Source organism: Macaca nemestrina, chromosome 9, assembly GCF_043159975.1.
Source record: "Macaca nemestrina isolate mMacNem1 chromosome 9, mMacNem.hap1, whole genome shotgun sequence".
Classification (NCBI taxonomy): Eukaryota; Metazoa; Chordata; class Mammalia; order Primates; family Cercopithecidae; genus Macaca; species Macaca nemestrina.
The window spans coordinates 106940952-106963865 of NC_092133.1; the positions used below are offsets into that span (position 1 = coordinate 106940952).

General features: G+C 35.0%; 1 protein-coding gene and 1 non-coding gene across 2 annotated transcripts in view; both read right to left on the reverse strand.

Moving 5' to 3' along the window:
- LOC112426922 (ankyrin repeat domain 30A) overlaps positions 1 to 22914 on the reverse strand; it is a 133167-nt gene that overhangs the window by 105561 nt on the left and 4692 nt on the right. The window contains exons 3-11 of the mRNA XM_071068735.1: positions 22675 to 22848; positions 20675 to 20781; positions 18939 to 19076; positions 16274 to 16329; positions 12626 to 13228; positions 9041 to 9102; positions 6646 to 6736; positions 4756 to 4784; positions 4585 to 4657 (exon numbers count right to left, since the gene is read on the reverse strand). Of these exons, the coding sequence (XP_070924836.1) occupies positions 4585 to 4657; positions 4756 to 4784; positions 6646 to 6736; positions 9041 to 9102; positions 12626 to 13228; positions 16274 to 16329; positions 18939 to 19076; positions 20675 to 20781; positions 22675 to 22848 (1333 nt within the window). The remainder of the gene's footprint in view (positions 1 to 4584; positions 4658 to 4755; positions 4785 to 6645; positions 6737 to 9040; positions 9103 to 12625; positions 13229 to 16273; positions 16330 to 18938; positions 19077 to 20674; positions 20782 to 22674; positions 22849 to 22914) is intronic.
- On the reverse strand, positions 17602 to 17708 carry LOC139356466 (U6 spliceosomal RNA). Its single transcript, XR_011608437.1, has one exon. It is a non-coding gene; the product is annotated as a U6 spliceosomal RNA (small nuclear RNA).

Consider the following 22914-nt stretch of genomic DNA (forward strand, 5'->3'; position numbering starts at 1 on the left):
CTAACCAGCTGATTTCAAGTTGGGGTTCTCAAGACTCCCTCTTTGGGTTTGATTAACATGCTAGAGTGCCCCAAAGATGAAGGGAAACACATTTACCAGTTTATTATAAAGGGTATCACAAAGGAGACACATGAATAGATGCATATGGCAAGTTATGGGGGAAGGGGCATGGAACTTCCATGCCCTCCCAGGGCACATCAGCCTCCAAATACTTCCATACATTCAGCTTTCTGGAAGGTCTCTGATTCTGGTCATTCTGGGTTCTTAAGAAAGCTTTATTACACAGGCATGAATGAAAAAATCTGCAGCCACTGGTAATTGACCTTATCTTCAGCTCCTGTCACCTCCTAGGAGGTTTAGGGGTGGGGCTGAAAGTCCCAACACTCTAATCATGCCTTGTTATTTTTTGTGACAAGCTCCTTTCCTGAAGCTATCTAGGGACTGTCAGTTATCACTCAATTATTAGCATACAAAGACATCACTTTGGAGATTCTAAACATTTTATGAGTTGTATGCCACAAAACAGTGTGGAAGACCAAACATATACTTCACAATATAATATTGAAGGTTTGGATTTCTGTGACTTCAGCTACTTGTGGCCAACTGTAGGCCAAAATATTAAATGGGGGATTCCAGAAATATACAAGTCATAAGTCTTTAATAGTGTGTCATTCTAAGGAATATGATGAAATATTAAGACACCCTGTTCCATCTCACCCAGGTCATGAATCATCCTTTTGTATATGCTATCTGCCCATTAGTCATCAAAATGGTCTGTTCCTGAATCCCAACCATCAACACCATCATGGCTCAATGATCCAGGGTCACATGAAGCAGATGATCCTCCTTCTGATGTGTAGTCAGATAGCCAGAAATAATTAGTAGCCTAACACCACATGACAACTCCTACCTCATTCTCCTGACTTCATCTCATCACATAGGCATTATATCATCTCACAATTATCATATGAGTGAGAAGGGTGAGTACAATACAAGACACTTTGAGAGACCACATTCACTTAACTTTGATTATAATATATTGTTATTGTTTTATTTTATTATGAGTTATTGTTAATCTCTGTGCCTAATTTATGAATTAAACTTTATTAGAAATATGCATGTATAGAAAAAATATGAATGTATAAGGTTCCATACTATCCACAGTTTCAGACATTCACTGGGTATCTTAGAAAATATCCCCTGTGGATAAGGGTGAATTACTGTACTGTGCATGTGTGTATGTGTGTGTGTGTGTGTGTGAGAGAGAGAGAGAGAGAGACAGAGAGAGAGAGAGACAACACAGATCTCCACTCTCCACAAGAAACACATAAAAAAACAGCACTTTTCCTCACACATGACCCTTAGCTTTTGACAATTCTGGAAAAATGCTGGCACATGTACTCTCCAGTCTAGACAATTTTCCAGACCCTGTGTATGTTGGCTGCTTCAGTTACAAAAAGTTAGGTAGGATCATGGGAAATTTCTTCTTGGACACCAGAAACATTAACCACATCAATAGTACACTTAAGAATTCTAAAAGAATTCTTTTGAACAGATTACCACTGAAAAACTTGTAAGTTAAATCCAATTGACTTTTCAGTAATCTCATGAAATTCTCACATTTAAAAGAAATTTGCAACATCACTTTCTCTGACAGCTCTCCTACTTTTCATTAGCCACTGCTCAGTCACCTTTACCAAGTCCTTTGACTCTGTAAAATGCTGATAGTCCCAGGGTTTTGTCAATGGCTTTCTTCTTATTCTACATCTTCTGCATAATGGATAAGCTCATTGAGATCTATGGCTTTGCCTAATAATTGTAATAAAATTATTCTAGGCCTGCATCTCCAACCATAGTACTATCTCCAGCTAGAAACACCTATAATCCAATTACTTATTGAAAATATCCCACATAAATGTTTCATTAAGCTCAATATGTAAAGAAAACTTTGGTCTGTTCCATGACTGTTTGCACTTCTCTGTTGACCTGACAGTTTCCTACTCCTTCCCCATGAGCATTGTAAATGCTAATGCACAATGTGGAAACTTATGAATGACCTGAGATTTTTTTCTGTCCCCTAGCTTTTTAAACTCAATAATCAGTAAATCATATTAACTGTACCTATTTTCTGCCTTTGCTTAATCTTTCCATTGCCACTGGAAATACAAACTTATTTTATATTTATATTTCCTAGTCAGAAATGGCCCCTTAACTGATGGCTTTCACAGGGAAAAAGAAACCCTACTTGTCAGGGATCAGAAAAAGTGATTAGAAAAATATTTATAAAGATAGTTACAGGAAATAGACACAAACCTTCTTGGAAGGCCGTGGTTAGGGGTTTGCACAACTTCAGTAAATGATTTGGCTGAAAGCAGCCTAATCCTCTTTACTGTGAGTGGACAGCAATGGAGCAAATAACTAGGGAATGTGGAGGAGTTTATCTAAATAGCTTGTTTACTCATATGGTCCTAAGACCAAACTTTGATCATCCGAAGGTGCATGATTGCTTTGTACTGGGGGGTCAGCAGTGTTAATTACCCTCTAGTGGTGTTGACTCGAGACCTTTGTCTCAAGGAATTCATGGTTATGGAATTCCAAATTCAGCTTACCAAATGGTTTTTAGACAAAGTTTTATTGGAATACAGTCATGCCTATTTCCTCACACATTATCTATGACTGCTTTCATCCTACAATGGTAGAGTTGAAAAGCTGTGATAGGGACCACATCACCTAACATATTTCCTATTTGGCCCTTTACAGGAAAGGTTTGCCAATCTCTGGTTTATACCATGACCAGAATGCCCTGATACTTAATCTAATCTTGTGACTCCCCTACTCAAACATTTCCAATGCATCTCTGCAGAAAATATTGCTGGCTTCCTATACATAGCCATTATTTACTCTTTCTTGCTACAGAAACACAAGTATATTCATATATTTATTATTCCATTACCCCCATCTCATCTACAAAATGAGAAACCATTATTCTAAGCTAATCACAGTAAAAACATTTGCATTTCTAGTGACTGGTTTACAAATGAGTATGTGTACTAGGGAGGCTGAGGCAGGAGAATTGCTTGAGTGCAGGAGGCGGAGGTGGTAGTGAGCCGAGATCATGCCATTACACTCCAGCCTGGGCAACAGAGTGAGACTGTCTCCAAAAACATAAATACTTAAAATGCATTCCTGTGTTTTAAATATTTAACTATTTAAGTCAGGTTAAAGCAAAAAGCAAACATGCAAAACTAAAATGTAAGACCGTTTCATCATTAAGGATACGTTTATCATTTGACATCCATGAAGTGTATATCTGGTTTTAAAAAGCAAATTTAACTTCTGATCTCAGCATCCCTAAAGTTCACATTTCATGCAGAGGGTCCAACAAACTCGAATCATACTTTGGGAAGTCACCATTTTCACTCATGTTTAGAAGTGTACCCTGGATCATTTCAGATCTAACATGTTGTAATACCATAGCTCCAATAATCTGTGGGTCACAGTTCGAATGGTTAGTGGAATGTATGATTGCACAAGGAAATACTTTAAATATTTTAGTTTTAATTTCTAATAACTAAAAAAAAGATAAAACGAACTTAAAGACTCTGAAATCTGCATGTTTTCATTTTTATTTATTATTAATCAGCATGAAATTGTGTAATTAACTATGGTGCAGTCATACAATGGAATTTTATAAAGAACCTAATATTAAAAAACACAGTTAATTGTGTCCATTATGGATGTCTCTAAAAATTATAATGCTGATCAAAAAAGAACATTGCTGAACATTACACTGTACAACCATGTACGCATTGGAAGTTGAAAAAAAACTACATATTAAATATGACCACGTACACGTGTTGTAAAATGTTTAAACATGCATAAGAATAGTTTTCAAAACTGGTTTAGAATACTGGTTACTTCTAGGCAATAAATGGTAGTTGTGTAAAAAGACTCTAAAGCCAAATGCTTCAGAATCACAGTTATATGAAAAAGTGTGTTTATCAAATATTCATAAAGAAATGATTAATTATTTTCCTCATCTTTACAAGGTAAAGGTACCACACACAAAAACAGACACACACAGGCACCCACACAGACACACACACACAAAGAGTTCAGTAATCAGAGTTACTGATTTTCTTAGGATTCTCAAAGTGACAACACTGAAATGAGGTAATTAATGTTAAAACACAATTGTTATATCAGTAAAATAAATGTTCCCCAAAGTAAACTGTGGAATTTGAATTAAGCTTAGAAGAACTAAAAAAAAAAAAAAAAAAAAAAAAGTAGAGTTTCAAAATTCACCTTCTTAAATCTTTAATACAAATTCAAAATAGAAAACATTACAGTTTCAGGATACAAAAGTAGAAACAACTGAGATTAAGGCAACATTTTTTAAAAAATACTATTGAAAATTACTGTTCTTGTAATATCAGTTTTTCAAACATAAATATCAGTATTGCCATTATTTAGATCAAGTCTTTTCATCAAAGTTGAAAAAAATAAAGCATTAGGGATAGAAAGACTATCAAAATATCCAATATTGAAATATTCCTCTTTTCATAGTTAAATTGAAAAATTTACCCGGTCTCAACGTTTGTTCATTCTTCCATTCGAAGGCTTCATTTGGAACAGAGTTTTGCATGTCAAAAGCAGGCTAAATGGGTTCGGAAGCAAAATGATTAATAAAGAATGTATACTTCACAAAATACGTAGTTAATAAGTCATTCAAAATGAAATTATAAAATTCAATACCTTAAAGTCAGAGGGCTTTTCAGGAAACTCTAAAAAGCAAAAGAGATTTATTATCAATCATAAGTAAATATGACAAAACCAACCACAAATGAATGCAATGACAGTATCTAATTGAGTCCTCTTGCTCAGCTTTGAGAATGATTTCTTTAGGTTTAGGGAGCTTTTCTTTTGGTTTCTTTCTTTAGGATACTCACATGACAGAAATACACTGAAGAAAATATAAATATAGGTTTCACAGATCATGCAGTTAAGACTTCAAAAGCGAGATTGTGTTTCACGTGTAAAAAGGGTTGATATAAGAAAATAAATGTCAAAGCTGAACATGGAATGCTACACCATATACTAAAAGAAACACATTAGAATCATTTATATTATTCTATTCATCATGTTCTTTAATGTGACCTATCTTTGGAAAGGTATATAGTTACGATGAGAGTTCAGTTGAATTTAGAATTGACATCTCATCAGTGAAGTGCCATGAATTGATCAGCTGGGATAAATACTTAGGTCATTATACTAAATATAAACATTCATTGTTTTCCATAACCATATGGTGTAATCATATGCCCACATTTCTGTATCCTCTAGTGTATCCATCTGAATGCTTCTTGATCCATTCATGCAAGAAGATGTATAAAACTCATCATGGAAATAATTTACAATAAGCTTTCAATATTGACATATTTATATATAAATTAACTGCAAGAGATATATTAAACATAAATAACTTTTATATTGTTAAGTCACCACAGTATTTATTTTAAAAAGCAATCTTATTATTCAAGTATAAATTCAGTATATTTTTAGTTCCTATAAATCATCTGATTTTGTGTATCGTTAGTCTATAATAAATTTTTGTGCAATGGCAATTTTATCAAAACAACTCATTTTTTTTTTTTTTTTTTTTTTTTTGAGACAGAATCTCGTTTTGTCACCCAGGCTGCAGTGCAGTGGCGCGATCTCGGCTCACTGCAAGCTCCAGCTCCCGGGTTCAGGCTATTCTCCTGCCTCAGCCTCCCGAGTAGCTGGAACTACAGGCACCTGCCACCACACCTGGCTAATTTTTTGTACTTTTAGTAGACATGGGGTTTCACCATATTAGCTAGGATGGTCTCGATTTGCTGACCTCATGATCCGCCCACCTCACCCTCCCAAAGTGTTGGGATTACAGGCATAAGCCACCGCACCTGGCCAAAACAACTCATTTTCTTAAAAATAAAGCCAATGTTCTTACTTTCAAATATATTTCATTTGAATAGATAACATCAACTAAATATATATTTGTCATGAGTGATTGTAATAGCGAAACCTAGTGAGACCAAGATATTCTAAGAAGTGAGGAAAGTCAGAAAATAAGGAAGAGAAAAGGACTATAAAAGGGAATGAAGACTAAGGAAGACAGAGAGTACAGGGAGTTCATGAAGGAACAAGAAGCAGAGCTATAATTTTCTGATAAGTTTTGGTACTGGAGGATCATTTTATATTCCTGCCATCTTTCTAACCATGATCTATCTTTTCTTAAAAAAGTGTTTTATTGTGCCACCTCCATTATATAAACCTGCTTCTTATTCCTTCATGAACTCCCTGTACTCTCTCTGTCTTCCTTAGTCTTCATTCCCTTTTTACTCCTTTTCTCTTACTTATTTCCAGACTTTCCTCACTTCTTAGAGTATCTTGGTTTCAAAAAATAATTCAGTTCGTTTTGTGTACTCTATATATATCCTATTGCCAAAACCTGAAAATATATACAACTTATCATCATTTTACTCATCTCTTTTCAATGTTATGTATTTAGTGGGTAATTTTATCTGACTATGAGCATATATCTTTCTTCATGCATTTAGACAAACATATGGTTAAATGACTTTTCAAATAAAAAATGGTTCTTACCTTCTACTTCTCTATTTACATGCTTCATTACACTTTGATCAATAGACTCAGGTATATACACTTGAACTTTTGTAGAACTCTCAAAGGGACTCTGTTAAAAGTAGTATCAACAGATAATTTTGAATTTAAAATCAAAAGAAGCATCAAAATTCCTAATTAAAATATTTTTTAAACTCAATTTCTGATTTCAAAGGCAATTTGATTTAAGGATAGGCACATATTGAAAATCACAACATTTTGATAGAAAACCTCACACATGCTATATCTAGATCAAAGTTTATCTGTTATCTTCATGTGGCTATTGACTTGGTTACTGAGCATGAAGAGTAAGCAACATTGACAAAACTTTTCACTCATCTGTATATTTCAAAAAGTAGCTCACTTGAAAATATCTTACTTTATCTTCCTCACCAAAAATCAAGAAGGCACATCAAACAAAGTACAACACTTGCTACCTGAAATAACACATGTTGGGGTTCAATCAGGCTGGTGGGAAAAATATTAGATAGAGATAGTTATATAAATAGACACAAATCTTCTTGAAAGGCCGAGAAGTTTGTATAACTTTGGTAATATATATGGTTGAAGGCAACTTGATCTTTACCTTTAAACAAATTAAAGTAATCATAAAGGAAGGCAGAGTAGTTTACCTAGCTAGCTTGTTTACTCATATAATCTTAAGACTAACTTTTGATGTACCACAGGTGCTTAAGGGCTTTTTACTCGAGAAGTCCACAATGTCAATCACCCTCTAATGGTGTTGACTCAAGCTTTTGTTAATTAATCTTACTGAATAATTGTGAGTCTGACTAGCTGATCAGGGCCATAGTGGCAACTGTTTACAGAACTCAGCAGGAAGTCTGTAAGCCACTTGGACACCCTCAGCTGGACTGACAGAGCAGAATATCTGTGTGTCAATGTACTTTATTCATCTGTCACCAAGTCAGAGGTCTGCAAGGGACAGACTCCCTGCATCAGTGCCCCCTCCAGAGGAGTGCTGCTGCAAATACATACTGTATTAAACATTGAAAATACTCATGATTATAGAATTACTTAGTGTTAAAAATGATGCATGGCATGAAGACAATGTTAAGAATAAGTCATATAAAGTATACTCAGAGCATTGTAGAAGTCGCTCTATTTAGGTAAACGGGGAGTTAAAATAATCAAAATGTTTTTGATAAAATGTCTGCTGATAGAAAAAGTACTTGAATAAAATGAAAAAGTACTAAGGAAAACTTATATGTATCTTATGTTTAAATGACAGGAGACAAGTATTAGAAAGTCTTTTTTTTGTCTATGGACAAATTAGATAAAGTCAACTTGTCTATTGACATCTCATTTCTGTTACCACTGTGCAGCAGGGGCTTGGATCTAAGAGGTCAGTCACTTCCTGTGTCTTTCCACAGTTGTGACCTTGGACTACATCATTATTATTTGGTACTTATGTTGCATAAGCATGGCTACCACAAACAGACTCAAAGAGGTCTATTTGTAAAAATAATTTCTACTTTTTAAAACACTCGAACAAATTGTTATTATAGTCCCACTGGTTTCCTATTCTTTATGCATTGTTTTCTCCTGAAATGTTCCTTCAGGTCTATACTGGACAATACAGATATGTCAATAATTTCAAATCCAAAGCATTATCTTTTCATGTTTCAAGTTGTACAAAGCCACAGCTTAAACTGGTTTTCTATGAATCCAATTAGAACTTTTGTATGTCTAGATATACCACCGAATCATATATTTGCCCAAAGGTAGACTCAGAGTAATTCTTTAGCTTTTGGTCAAATTTCACCTCAGAACTCATGTGAATTACTTGTGAATTCTAAGCCTTATTTTTTACACTATACTACACAGTTGTCTGAAACTAATTCTGAAAATTATCAGAATTTCACTACCAAGCAGTAGTCTACTTAGCACATAGACATTTAAATATTTCTTTTTTTGGAGACAGAGTCTCACTCTATCACCCAGACTGGAGTACAATGGCCTGATCTGAGAGCAATGGCACGATCTCAGCTCACTGCAACAGCCATCTCCCAGGTTCAAGTGATTCTCCTGCCTCAGCTTCCCAAGTAGCTGGGATTAGAGGTGTGTGCCACCACACCCAACTAATTTTGTATTTTTAGTATAGACAGGGCTTCACCATATTAGCCAGGCTGGTCTCGAACTCCTGACCTCAGGTGATCCTCCCAACTCGGGCCTCCCAAAGTGTTGGGATTACAGGCATGAGTTATCACGCCCAGCCAAGAATGTTTTTAGAAAAATCAGAATTTCTTCTGAGCATATGCAGTGGTAAGAAAACCAAGTCAAAGCCTCTGACTTTATATTTTCACATCACTCAGTATTAATATTCTTACAGAATAATAACATCAATAATACACAGTACCTCAGAATCACAAGAATTTTCTTCATCTTCCTCTTGTTTGGATTCTGTTGGGAACCTCTGATCTATAAAAGGTTAATCACAGACACATTCATGAGAACATTTCTTATTATAAAATTTTAAAACATATACAAATCTATTTTCATTCATGAATCTGTGGACTTTCTTCTGTAGCCTGTATATTCTATCGGTGGATAACCACCACCACTTCTATAGTCAATTGGTTAGAGTTGCAATCTTAAAATCTAAAAATCAACTTTATACTCATTAGAATCCAAATAAAATAAAAATTTGATTAGTTTGTATTAATTATTTCTTCACAAAAGTCATATCCTCTTCTCCCGTGAAACACACTATGTCAGAGATTTGCTATTCACTCAGGTAACTTTAATTACCTATCATCTCTCATTACTTTCTAAGTTTTTGTTTTTTACTATTACTTAGTTTTATTGACTAAGCAATCTTTATTACATAGTTCTTCAAAAAAAATTATTTATCAATAAATAAGAGTCTGCAAAATACTAACTTTTTGATATTAGCAAAATATATATCCAACCCTTTTAAATTTCAATATGCCATGACAGTATATTTGGTGTGTATAGGTTTTAGATAAATAAGCTTAAAGAACTTGTACTGCATATAAACTAAAAACTGCTTTAATTACAATGAGATAGTCTTTCCTTAATGCAACAATATCTTCACAATCAACTTGTGCCTCCTTGGAGAAACATTACAAATTTATAGGAAAAATGATTGCCTTAAGTAACCTAAATTTCCCACATTTCATAGAATTAAATCAAGGTCCATGCAAGACCCAAGGAATACTGAGCACCATGAGGCAGAAAACGAATATATAACAGAAATATTCTAAACGCATCTGAAGTGAATTCACTCAAATTTCCTAGTTAGACATGGCCCCTTAACTGATGGCTTTCACAGGGAAAAAGAAACTCTACCAATTACTATTGTATTTTTTAAGTTAAAAAAATTCAGTAAAAGAAATCAAAGTAAAATAATGACAAAGAAAGACCTACATGTTTAAATGTGTAAATTGAGCTTCTGAACTTGATTCTTTTTACCCTGAATGGGTCAAACTTTCATAATAGATTGATACTAGGCCACAGATTGGTGACAAAAAAAAAAAAAAAAAAAAAGGACTATAGCATGAACTACTACAAAAGCTTCATCTTTAAATCTTTTTATGTAATTACCCTCCGTCTTTCTTCTGTATGAAGGGCCAGCAAACTATAGGCCGCAGGCCAAATTCAGCTTACCAAACAGTTTTCTATACAAAGTTTTATTGGAGTACAATCTTGCCTATTTGCTCATACATTATCTATGACTGCTTTCACCCTACAATACAGACTTCGATAGCTGTTATAGAGACCACATGGCCTAGCATTTTTTTTTTTTTTTTTTGAGATGGAATATTGCTCTGTCACCCAGGCTAGAGTGTAGTGGTGGGATCTCAGCTCCCTGAAACCTCTGCCTCCTGGGCTCAAGTGATTCTCCTGCCTCAGCCTCCCAAGTAGCTGGGATTACAGGCGCACACCACCATGCCTGGCTACTTTTTGTATTTTTAGTAGAGACGGTGTTTCAACATGTTGTCCAGGCTGTTCTCGAACTCCTGACTTCATGATCCACGTGCCTCAGCCTCCCAAAGTGCTGGGATTACAGGCTTGAGCCACCGTGCCCAGCAGCCTAACATATTCCCTATCTGACACTTTACAGGAAAAGTTTGCCAATCTCTGCCTTATACCATATCCAGTATGCCCTGATACTCAAATCGAATCTTGTGACTCCCCTGCTCAAACTTTTTCAATGAATCCCTGCAGAAAACATTGCTGACTTCCTACGCATAGACATTATTTATTCTTTCTTGCTGCAGAAACACAAGTTTCTTTAGATACTCAGTATTCCATTACCCCAATCCCATCTCAAAAAGAGAAATTATTATTCTAAGCTAATCACAGTAATTACATTTGCTTTCCTAGTGACTGGTTTAGATATAAGCATGTGGTATAATCCAGCCAATAAAATGTTACAGGAAGATTACTGCAAGCTTCCAAGTTTTCTCCCTCTTTAAAAGAAACATGTGAACAAAAGCAACCCTTCCAGCTTTTAAATATTGTCTTGAGAGAGCATGATTACTGGAGCTGTTGCTAATTAACCAACCAAAAGTGGGATCCCAGCTGGGCACAGTGGCTCACACTTGAATTCCCAGCACTTTTGGAGGCCAAGGTGGGCATATCAGCAGGTCACAAGTTTGAGTCTGGCCAATATAGTGAAACCCCATCTCTACTAAAAATACAAAAAAATTATCCAGGTGTGGTGGCAGGCACCTGTGATCCTAGCTACTTGGGAGGCTGAGGTAGGATAATCGCATGAAGCCATGAGGCGGAGGTTGTAGTCAGCCGAGATTGCTTGCGCTATTGCACTCCAACTCAGGTGACAGTTTGAGATTCTGTCTCACAAAAAACAAAACAAAACAAAACAAAAACCAGAAAGTGAGATTCTATGATATCCCTGTACCACCAAAACAACTTTAGTTCCTATGGTTTTAGCCATTTTTCATTAGTTCATCTAGTATTTATAGCCAGAAAAACTGTGAGAATTTTTCCAGGGCCTACAGAATAAGAGCTACTTAATTCCTATACTATTAAAAAGTGTAGCCTAAGCTTGCCTTATTTAGATATTCAAGTCACCGGTATATACCCAGTAATGGGATGGCTGGGTCATATGGTGCTTCTAGTTCTAGATCCTTGAGGAATCGTCGTACTGTTTTCCATAATGGTTGAACTAGTTTACAATCCCACCAACAGTGTACAAGTGTTCCTATTTCTCCACATCCTCTCCAGCACCTGTTGTTTCCTGACTTTTTAATGATTGCCATTCTAACTGGTGTGAGATGGTATCTCATTGTGGTTTTGATTTGCATTTCTCTGATGGCCAGTGATGACGAGCATTCACCCAAAGGATTATAAATCATGCTACTATAAAGATACATGCACATGTATGTTCATTGCGGCACTATTCACAATTGCAAAGACTTGGAATCAACCCAAATGTCCATTAGTGACAGACTGGATTAAGAAAATGTGGCACATATACAACATGGAATACTATGCAGCCATAAAAAAGGATGAGTTTGTGTCCTTTGTAGGGACATGGATGCAGCTGGAAATCATCATTCTCAGCAAACTATCGCAAGAACAGAAAACCAAACACCTCAGGTTCTCACTCATAGGTGGGAACTAACAATGAGATCACTTGAACTCGGGAAGGGGAACATGACACACCGGGCCTATTATGGGGAGGGGGGGAGGGATTGCACTGGGAGTTATACCTGATGTAAATGACGAGTTGATGAGTGCTGACGAGTTGATGGGTGCAGCACAGCAACATGGCACAAGTATACATATGTAACAAACCTGCACGTTATGCACATGTACCCTAGAACTTAAAGTATAATAATAATAATAAAAAAAAAGATATTCAAGTCATTCCCAACTACTCCCACATCACACTTTTTTCACTAGGGAACCCGAAGTGCCAATAAACCTTACAAAGTTCGCTCAAGCATCTTACCATTGGTACTTGCTTTTGTAGATGTTTCTTTTGTAGGACATGCAATCATCTTAGATGTTCCTTTTTCCAAAACTTTAGTTTTATTAGATGTTACTACTGCCACGCGTTCAGTCTTTACAGGTCTTGGCTTTTTCTCCCATGCGATCTTCCTAAGTCTTCCTGTTACTGGACATATAAATTGCCCATATGTTTCTTTTGCAGGCCTCGTAATTTTTCTAGGTGTTTCTTCTGCTAACTGTTCCAACTTTCCAGATGTCGCTTTCCCCAAACATTGAATTTTGTCAGGTGTTCCCTCCACCAAGGGTGCAGCCTCATCAGGTGTTTTTTCCACCAAGCTTTCAGCTGTGTCAGGTGTTGCCTCCACCAAGGGTGCGGCCTCGTCAGGTGTTTTTTCCACCAAGCTTTCAGCTGTGTCAGGTGTTGCCTCCACCAAGGGTGCGGCCTCGTCAGGTGATTTTTCCACCAAGCTTTCAGCTGTGGCAGGTGTTCCCTCCACCAAGGGTGCGGCCTCGTCAGGTGTTTTTTCCACCAAGCTTTCAGCTGTGGCAGGTGTTCTTTCCGCCAAAGGTGCACCCTCATCAGGTGTTCCTGCAGATGTTCCTGCTGCCAAACACACAATCTGGTTATACTAGATTCTTCTACTAAATATCATCCTCCTGACTCTTCACCTGGCAAACTTTTACCCCTTCTGTATGCTTTCCTGAAATATTACCAAACTTTTCTTTTTTTTTTTTTTTTTGAGACAGAGTCTCAGTCACCCAGGCTGGAGTGCAGTGGTGTGATCTCAGCTCAATGCAATTCAAGCAATTCTCCTACCTCAGCCTCCCAAGTAGCTGGGATTATAGGCAAGGGGCCACATCGCCCCGCTAATTTTTCATATTTAGTAGAGACAGATTTCACCATGTTAGTCGGGCTGGTCTCAAACTCCTGAGCTCAAGCAATCCATCTACCTTGGCCTCCCAAAGTGCTAGGATTACAGGAGTGAGCCACTGCGCGGACACTATCAAACTTTTTAAAGCTTTAATTCTTCACCTTGGATATAAAATGTCTGACACATGCTGAATACAGTAACAACATGACATAATAAGTAATAATTATAAGCTCCCAAAGGGGTTCTGGCACAGAGTAAGCACTAAATAAAGTAATAAATAATAAAAAGATGATAATAACAAGAAAAAATGCTTAGTACCTTAGTAAAGTAGTAAATAATAAAAAATGACAATGATAATAACAAGGAAGATGCTTAGTGCCATAAAGATACCTGACAGTTGTTAAGTGGACAAGTGGATAAATGAATAAAAAATATTTTTTAGAAAATTCTGTTGGAAAAATGCAGAAATTCAATAGGGACACCTGTACTGTATTATGAGCACCTCAAAGACCCAAACAATGTGTATTCTATCTTTGTCTCTTGCAACTTGCAAAACCTAACTTATAGAGGTCCTTTGATAAATATATAATAAATAAGTGCTCATATAGTTCATATTGTACAATGCATTATGTCACATTTAGGTATCACAGTAGCATTTTGGTTCTTATGAAAAATTTGTGTAACTTTATTATAATTTGTTGAGCCTAGAGATAAGCTATTTGAATATTTATAATGATAATATTTTGACTATTAGAAACACAGTCTCTTGTTGTAACAAATTACTATTAACACACTAATTATCCAGCAGATAGAACAACATATCTTGTTCTAATGAAGTAAATATATCTTATTTGGTTTCAACTTAGGGGGAATGAAGTTGATAATAGTGAGACCTTGTTGGTACAAGACTATGTAACATAACCTGCGCTTCTCAACAAAAAAATTGCTTTTCTGACTTCTACATTCAGTAAGTATCTTTGAAAAATAATCTCCTATTGGTACTGAGGCACCCTGGCTAAGTTTTGTGATTCTTGTTGGCATTTGTTTATGGTGCCAGTAAAGTATTATTAAATTTCAAGTTCTAAAGATAGTTACTTTTTTAGTGACACAAGTCACTATGTCCCACAGTTGATCCTTGAATAAGGGTTTCACTGTAGCAGCCCACTAATAGACAGATTTTTCTTTTCCATTGCCACTGCAAGATAGCAAGACAAATCTCTCCTCTGCCTCCTCCTTATCAGACTACTAACATGAAGGCAAATAAGAATGAAGACCTTTATGTATAATAATTCACTTCCACTCAATAGTGAATATATTTTTTCTTTCTTATAAAAGTTTCTTTATTCCAGCTCACATATAAAATAGAAACTATGAGTTAATTGACTGTTTATGCTTTCAGTGAGGCTCCAGATCAACAGTGGACTACTAGTAAAGTTTTGGAGGAGTCAAAAGAAACAGATTTTCATATGAAGCAGATTTTCAGCTACATGGAGGATCAGCACCCTAACTCTCATTGCTCAAGACTCAACTGTAATTAATTCTCATTTACTAAATCCAAACTATGTATTGTAAAAATTAAATAGAGCCCAGAAGTTCAATACCAGCCTGGGCAACATAAGGAGATCCTGTCTCTACAATAAATTAATTAATTAATTAATTAATTTTAAAAACCGTGTTTCTTCATCGGTTATTGTGGGAGTTCAGTCAGGCTGGTGAAAAACATTTTAATATGAAGTTATAGGACATAGACACAAATCTTCTTGGAAGGCCAGAGGGTTTTGTAAAAGTCTCAAGATAAGGTTATGGCTGAAAGCAGCCTAATTCTTACCTTGAGTAAATAGCTTAAAGTGGGTACAAAGGAAGGTAGAGTAGTTTATCTAAATAGCTTATTTACTTATGTGGTCTTAAGACTAACTTTTGATCACCCATGGGCAGGATGGCTCTCCTGGGGTGGGGGGGTGACCAGATTAATTACCCACAGGTGTGTTGACTCAAAGCCTTTATCATTAAAACTTTGCTAATAAATGCCCACAGGGCCAGCCAGCCAGGACTGTGGCTGCTGACTCTTTACAGCACCTTCCTTGGTGTCTGTAATCAGCTCAGAACCCTTGATGCTCTTTCATTGAATATGGGTGTCTGGGTATGTGTCTCAATCACATGTAGGACGGACCGCCGCAGGTTATAATATTCAAATGTTACAGCGTTCTGTTATTAATTCCTACTTTTCATTATTAGATGTTCAATTCTTTGTGGCTTGTAATTCAGGGCATGTAAGCTACTTTATAATTTGTAATAAAATTTGTTTATAAATATATGAATTCGTTAACATATGAAGCAGATTTTCAGCTGCTTAAATTAAATTGGCTAACCTAAGCATCCCCTATTACTGAGTTCATCAATCACAACAAGGGTTATACATTTTATAACAAGCCTAAGTTGTTAGGACAATTGAGGAAACATACAATATAGAAACTTAAAAATTGCATTACTTATGTATAGAAAAGTATTATATAGGATTTTAGGGACCATAATTAAACGAATATTTTTTCAGATAATATTTTTTGAGATTATAAACTACCTACAATGAAATGATTAACTAATTCTGAATTATAAACTAAAAATTAAAGCTACATATATATATACACACACACACACACATATGTACATATGTAAACACATGCTATTTACACATTGCTTTTTGAATTGTTTTTTGTGATCAACACTTCCATAATCTTATGGTAGCACCACCCAGAGTAGTTTACTATCAGAAGTCTTACCTGGACCGGCATTTTTAGATAATTTTCGTATATATTCCAAAAGTTGTTGATGAATGCTAGGTATTAAAATGTAATAAATAAAATTACTATTTTAACACTGATATTATAAAAAACATTTACCAAATGTATTAAGTTCTTAGAGTATTTCAGACAATATCAGAGCTAATATCAGAACATTACTTATTCCATAGACTTTAAGTTTGTTAGCTCTATGAACTTATTAAGTTTCTAATTAAAGAAGAATTAAAGTAAGATGAAATAGTCATGAATTGAGGGCAGTATAACTCAGTAAATTAACTACAGTTAGCTTGGCTTAATGGAAAATGTTCCTAACTCAGAAAAAGTTCTAGCATGTTACCAATAGGTACTTTTTGTTGAACAAGCTGCTTCTCTTAGGCTCAATGTCTTCTAAAAATGAGGATTTTAGAGCCTCATTTCACTAGGTTATTATAAAGATTTAACAAGATAACATTTTTAAAATGCTCAAAGAAATAGTGAAGCAATGAAATAACTTGTTCTTGAACCTTATTGCTGAAACTATTTTAAAATTCCCAATAAAACCCAATGTGTTGGCCTGGTGTAGTGGTTCATGCCTGTGATGCAAGCACTTTGGGATACTGAGACAGGAGGATTGCTTGAGCCCAGAAGTTCAAGACCAGCCTGGGCAACAAGGGAAGACCGTGTCTCTACAAAAAATAAATTTAATTTTTTTAAAAAAGTGTTTCTTCATAGGTTATAATGTTCAAATGTTGCAGTTTTCTGTTATTAATTCCTACTTTTGGCTATTAGATGTTCTAGTCTCTGTGGCTTGTAATTCAAGGCATCTAAGCTATTTTATAATTTGTAATGAAATTTACTTATAAATATATTAATTCATCAAATTGGATAATCTGATTATCCTCTATTACTGAGCTCATCAGTCACACCAAGGGCAGAAAACTAATAGATGTCAGCATCTGGCTTGGACTACTACTACTCTTTATCTACCTCCTTAAACCTGAACTAACAAATCTTTGTTAAAATGAGGCTTAGTCACTATGTTCATTTCCAGCTGCTGTGGAAGACAAAACCCTACCACTATTTTTTGTAAGTTCCACAAAGAAGATGCAAGTTGTTATTTTCTCATTTCTGAGATGCCTACTTACAACATATTTGCACAGAAGATCCTATGTGTTACTCACCACATCTCATTTCATACATCACCTTACATAAATATTTTTTGTATGAAAATCACAACTGCAATACTTGGTGTCACGCATTTTGCTTTGACTCACACCGTTTCCTTGGAGCTAGTTAGAAAGTAGTCAAACGTCCTTTTGGGGACTGCAAGAAATATGCAACACTTCACAGATTTGTGTGCCATCCTTGTGCAGGGACCATGCTGATCTTCTCGACATTGTTTCAATTTTAGTATATGTACCACTGAAGCCAGAACAGATCCCAACTTTTACACATGAAGACTGATCAATGATGGATGAGGCTTAGCTCTGTTAAATCTAACCAACTTACTTGAGATAGAGTGAAGTCTATTGAATGGCTTCATGGTAATGCAAAATTTGAAAATATTTTAAAAACTCGAGATAAGAGATGCAAGTAGCATGGGAGATTTTTGCTTTTAGGAAAAAAGAATCACTTGAGGGGACAACTACAAGTTGGAACCGACTACAAATTTGGAAAGATGACATAGGATCTTACAGAACAAGATGAGGCCTTCCACTACCTATAAAATGGTGCCTCACAGGATATAAATTGCCAGGGATATAGATCTGGTAACAAAATAAAAATGGATCTCTAATTTATTCCTGTAACATTATTTCAACCTGTCTTACAGTTTTACTATCACAACTAATATTTGCTAGAGAAAATAGAAAAAAGTCATTCAAAGGATAACTTACCATGAAGGTCTAGGCCAAGTCCAGGCTAAAATGTGGGCTTCACATCAGGTTTTGAGTGGGAGGAGAAGGGTCAATTTGCTCACTATGTGGGGGGCTAAAGTTAAAAGTCCTAGCTGCCAGAGCAGGGTGCTGGTACTTTGGAAATAATGGCTGAGAATATGTATGTGAACTTTAAAAAACTAATGACTTTGAAGTCTACATATGGATCACCATAAAGGCTGAGGGATCTATGTCAGTAAGGTCACAAAGGTCAATCATTACCAGACTGCAGGAGCAGTTTCAATGGCAATGATGCAGCAACAGAATCAATGGAAACAACAAAATTCCTACTTTTATACATGAAGACTGATCAATGATGGATGAGGCTGAACTCTGTTAAATCTAACCAACTTACTTGAGATATAGCGATTTCCGCCTCCAATCCTTTTGACTTATACAAAAAGAATGTCTTCCTTGGACTTAGGGAACCCTTTGGATTTTTTTTTTTTAATTCAAGTATTTAGATATGGAAGACAGCCCCTAGGGGACACTATCAGGTTTTCTGCTAAAGTGGACATTTCAAGACCCAAATAACTAATTAGAAAAATCAACTAGACAACATTAGGGATAAAGTTGTTGAAAGTCCTTAAATAAAGAATCTTAGACACGATACTCCTAACTAGTCTAGCTTTTTGCCTAGTTTCTGGCTGATGAAGTGAACTAACTCACATTCAAAAACTACCTGAAACAAACTATAAAATCTCACCTAGCCTCTAAATGTAAACACTTACTGATCAAATCCACAAGCAATAGCATAACGTACTGCAGTCATTCCACACGTATCTTCAGCAAAGACGTCAACATTTCGCAGAAGCAGCATGCCGACTATCTCTGATGATCCATGACATACAGCGAGCATGAGAGCTGTGCTAAAATAACAAAGAGATAACTTCATTATTATGAGCAGAACCAATTTAATATGTGCCTGTCAGTGTAGAATTAACCATTTACATGTACTAACAAACATAAATATCTTGAGTGCTCAAATGTTTATCCTTGTAAATCACCACGAAGGCTGAAAGGAAGGAGCAAAAAGACTCATGTCCCAATGGGATATGGCATACTAGAATTGACTAATATAAAGTCCTTTGAGGGGCAAGAAATTATGCTCTGTTCACTAATCTAACAGAGGAAAAGATTTAAGTGAAGAATTATCTATTCCTTCCTTAGTCTGATGTAATAGTTTATACTTCAAAATCAGCTAGAAGTCAGACCAGTGACAGCAATCTGAAGGCTTAAAATAATATTAGGAATAATGATATTAGTAGTAGTCATGGTAAGTTTAGTTAATGATGCTGATAAGAATGTATGAGACCCTGAATTAAATGCTGTTGATATTTGTAATGTTACTTCAATGCAATCATCCTTAAAGGACATATTATTATTCTCTTTTTCATATAGAAAATCATACTTGGTATTAAGTAATGTTTGCAAGGTCACACCTATCAAGTGAGGAAGCTAGAAATTAAACTCAGTCTTGTATGAATCAAAAGCCTCTTTTCTCTTTATTACTCACCTATGGCTTATCTTAATTAACTAAAATGTTAATCCAATTAAAGATGTATTTCTTCCCTCTACCCATACAAATTAAAAATAAAAATACACTATGAATAAAAAAGGAAAAATAATAATAAATTCACAGTATCTGGTGATAGCAATTAATAGTCACATAGGGATAACCTGAAATTAATATTCTTCAAATGAAACAACTTAAAGCAAACAGTTATCCTAAAGACAAAATGGTTTTAAACTCCTATTTCTATTTAATTTTGCTTTTTTTTCTTTGGGACAGAATCTCGCTCTGTTACCCAGGCTGGAGTGTGGTGGCACTATCTCAGCTCATTGCAACTTCTGCCTCCAGGTTCAAGCGATTCTCCTGCCTCAGCCCCCCGAGTAGCTGGGACTACAGGCATGTGCCACCATGCCCAGCTAATTTTTGTATTTTTAGTAGAAACGGGGTTACACCATGTTGGCTAGGCTGGTCTCAAACTCCTGGCCTCAAGTGATCCAACCACCTTGGCCTCTCAAAGTGGTGGGATAACAGGCGACAGTTACCATGCCCAGGAAATATTGCATTTTTTAAAAAGTGTATAAAAAACAGAAGTCAGAAAAATACTGTAAAAGTGTTAATCATTCAATATTGAATTATAAAGTAAACTTAAAAAGTTCATACTTCTTAAAACTAATAGAGAACCACTTTAGCTAACAGAAGATAATGCAACCAAAAACATCAGATTACACATAGGAATCAGTCAATATAATAAGAGAAGATAAATCCTACTATATACTGTTCTTTATGTTGACCAGTCAAAATAATTGCTTTTCTTCTGATAATTTGTGTTGATATTTTCACTATAATCTAATAATTTTAAGTAAATGTTATTTAAAATTGTTATTACTCTAGAACAAGTGTTATTACTCTAGAACACTGCACAAGTGTTTTTTAATAAAAAAAGAAATACTATACCATTTAAACCTATTGACTGCATTCGCATTTGCATTTTTTGTCAGTAAAAATTCCACAATTTGCTCACTTCTTTTCGTTATGGCCAGTAAAAGTGGTGTGAGGCTAGCCTGTAAAATAGCAAAACAATTTAAAATTCAGGAAATTACATATTTCTCAGCTGAACTGAAAACCTTATATAATATCCTATGAACTTAAACACATAAAATAGAAAGTAAGTCAATAGCAGTCCCTTCTTTGTCCCTTTTCTGTGCTTTCCCATGCACTGCACCTTCCCTTGTAAATATTCAGCCTCTGCATCACCATGTTAACTCTGGTTATCTCCAAAAATCATTATATTATAATGATTTTATGGTTTCCCATCTAAACCAAGAGCTTCTTGAGGGCAAGGGCTGTATCTTTTATCTCTATATCCTTAAACCCTAAGACATAGTAGTAAATACTTTGTTTTTGACTAAATTAGTAATCTAAATTGTTACCTCTAAAGCAGTGTTTCTTAAACTATATTCCAAAGAATGATTACCTTACCAGAAGCATTATACCTCAACAGATTCTACCATTATCTATTTTCAAGAAATATTATAAAACTGTGAATTAAATATCCATTATTCAATAAATGACTTGAGCTTTGACTAGTCCTTATTTGACAATATATTTCTGTGGCAGACATTAACATTTGACAAATTATAATTTCAGGGATACAGATCTGAAAGTTTCCCAAGAAAAATGGAGGTTTCCTCTGGGTAATACAAACTCGCTTGATTCTCTTCTATCAATAATCCCAAGATCCCAGATGCCGATGTCAAGCACACCTGTTCTACATGGGTCACTAAGGAAGTGACTCTAAATTAATAGAGATTGGCTTCAAATGAACTTTGATTGCTTATTATTAAACGGTCCATGGGGTTTCTCCTATTACAAGACAATAGAATTTTATCTCAGCTATTAACAATTCAGTATGAAAGTTTATTCTCAATTATAATGATGATCCTAAGATTCTAATGCATATCTACTTCTTAAAATGCAACAATCCATTTTTATTCTGGTTTCTATGTAGTTGCTACTTAAATTTTTGGCAAAATATCAAAAATATAAATAAAATGACTTATTAATGAAAGTTCTAACTCATCTATATGGATTAGCATAATAGAAGCCACTAAATCACTTGAATTTTAAGGGACAATTCTGAGGAGAAGGATGTAATATTTTCTGCAATAGGCATAACCTATTCAAATATAACCATGATTAATCTAAAAAGGCTTAACGGCATTTTAATAGAAGATAATTATTTATGGTTTATATACAGAAAAATCATTGTTTAAAAAGTCTTCTAAATTCTAGAAGTCAACCCCATTATTAATGAATTAATGTAAAATATAAACTATACAAACTATATATTATAAACACCTATCAACTGTCTTGAATACCTTGAAATCTTTACCAAAATATACTACGAAAGAGGAATTGATAACTGAAATATTTGCAGAGGCAAAAGAGATAAGTCAAGTAAGTGATGTAACTAGGTGGGCACAGAAGCAAACTGGAAACATATGCTTTATGTAAAGCTAGAACGTCTTTATAGTATACCAAACAGTCATATGGGCTCAAGAGACACCAGATTCAATCCTTTAAGAGGAAACCCAGATTTCTGCATATTTCCTAAATTTTACATGTTGACTCAATTTATGCAGGCAAATTTTGCTTTCCTCTAGTTTTACACTAACTGGAAAGAAAAAAAAACACCTGTGTGGGAAAGAATATTTGAAAAACTTTTACCTTTAACAAATTCAAATATTTACCATCAATGCACAGAAAAGCCATACTCTCTAATAGTTCTTGTAAAAACATAAATATTTAAAGTAAAATCTTAGACAATTAACTTCTTTCAAGCTATTTTCATTCAAGGAATGTTTGAGCTTCCAAATATAAAAAAATCGTACACATGTTAATGTTAAAACAAATTGATTTCAAATATTTTGAAAATAACATTGGTTAATGTCTACCTTGTTTTGCGTTTCGACGACTGCACCGTGGGACAGCAGTTTTGCCACCACTGACAAATTATTATTATAAACAGCATAATGGAGAGCTGTGTTGCCATACACATCTACAATATTTAGACCGGCACCAGAGTCTACCAGAATATTTGCACAATCCTCCCTCTGGCATTGTAGAGCCTGTCAGTATTAAAGCAAGAATTATTATAAACTAAATAATTTATAATATAAATTATAAAGAATATA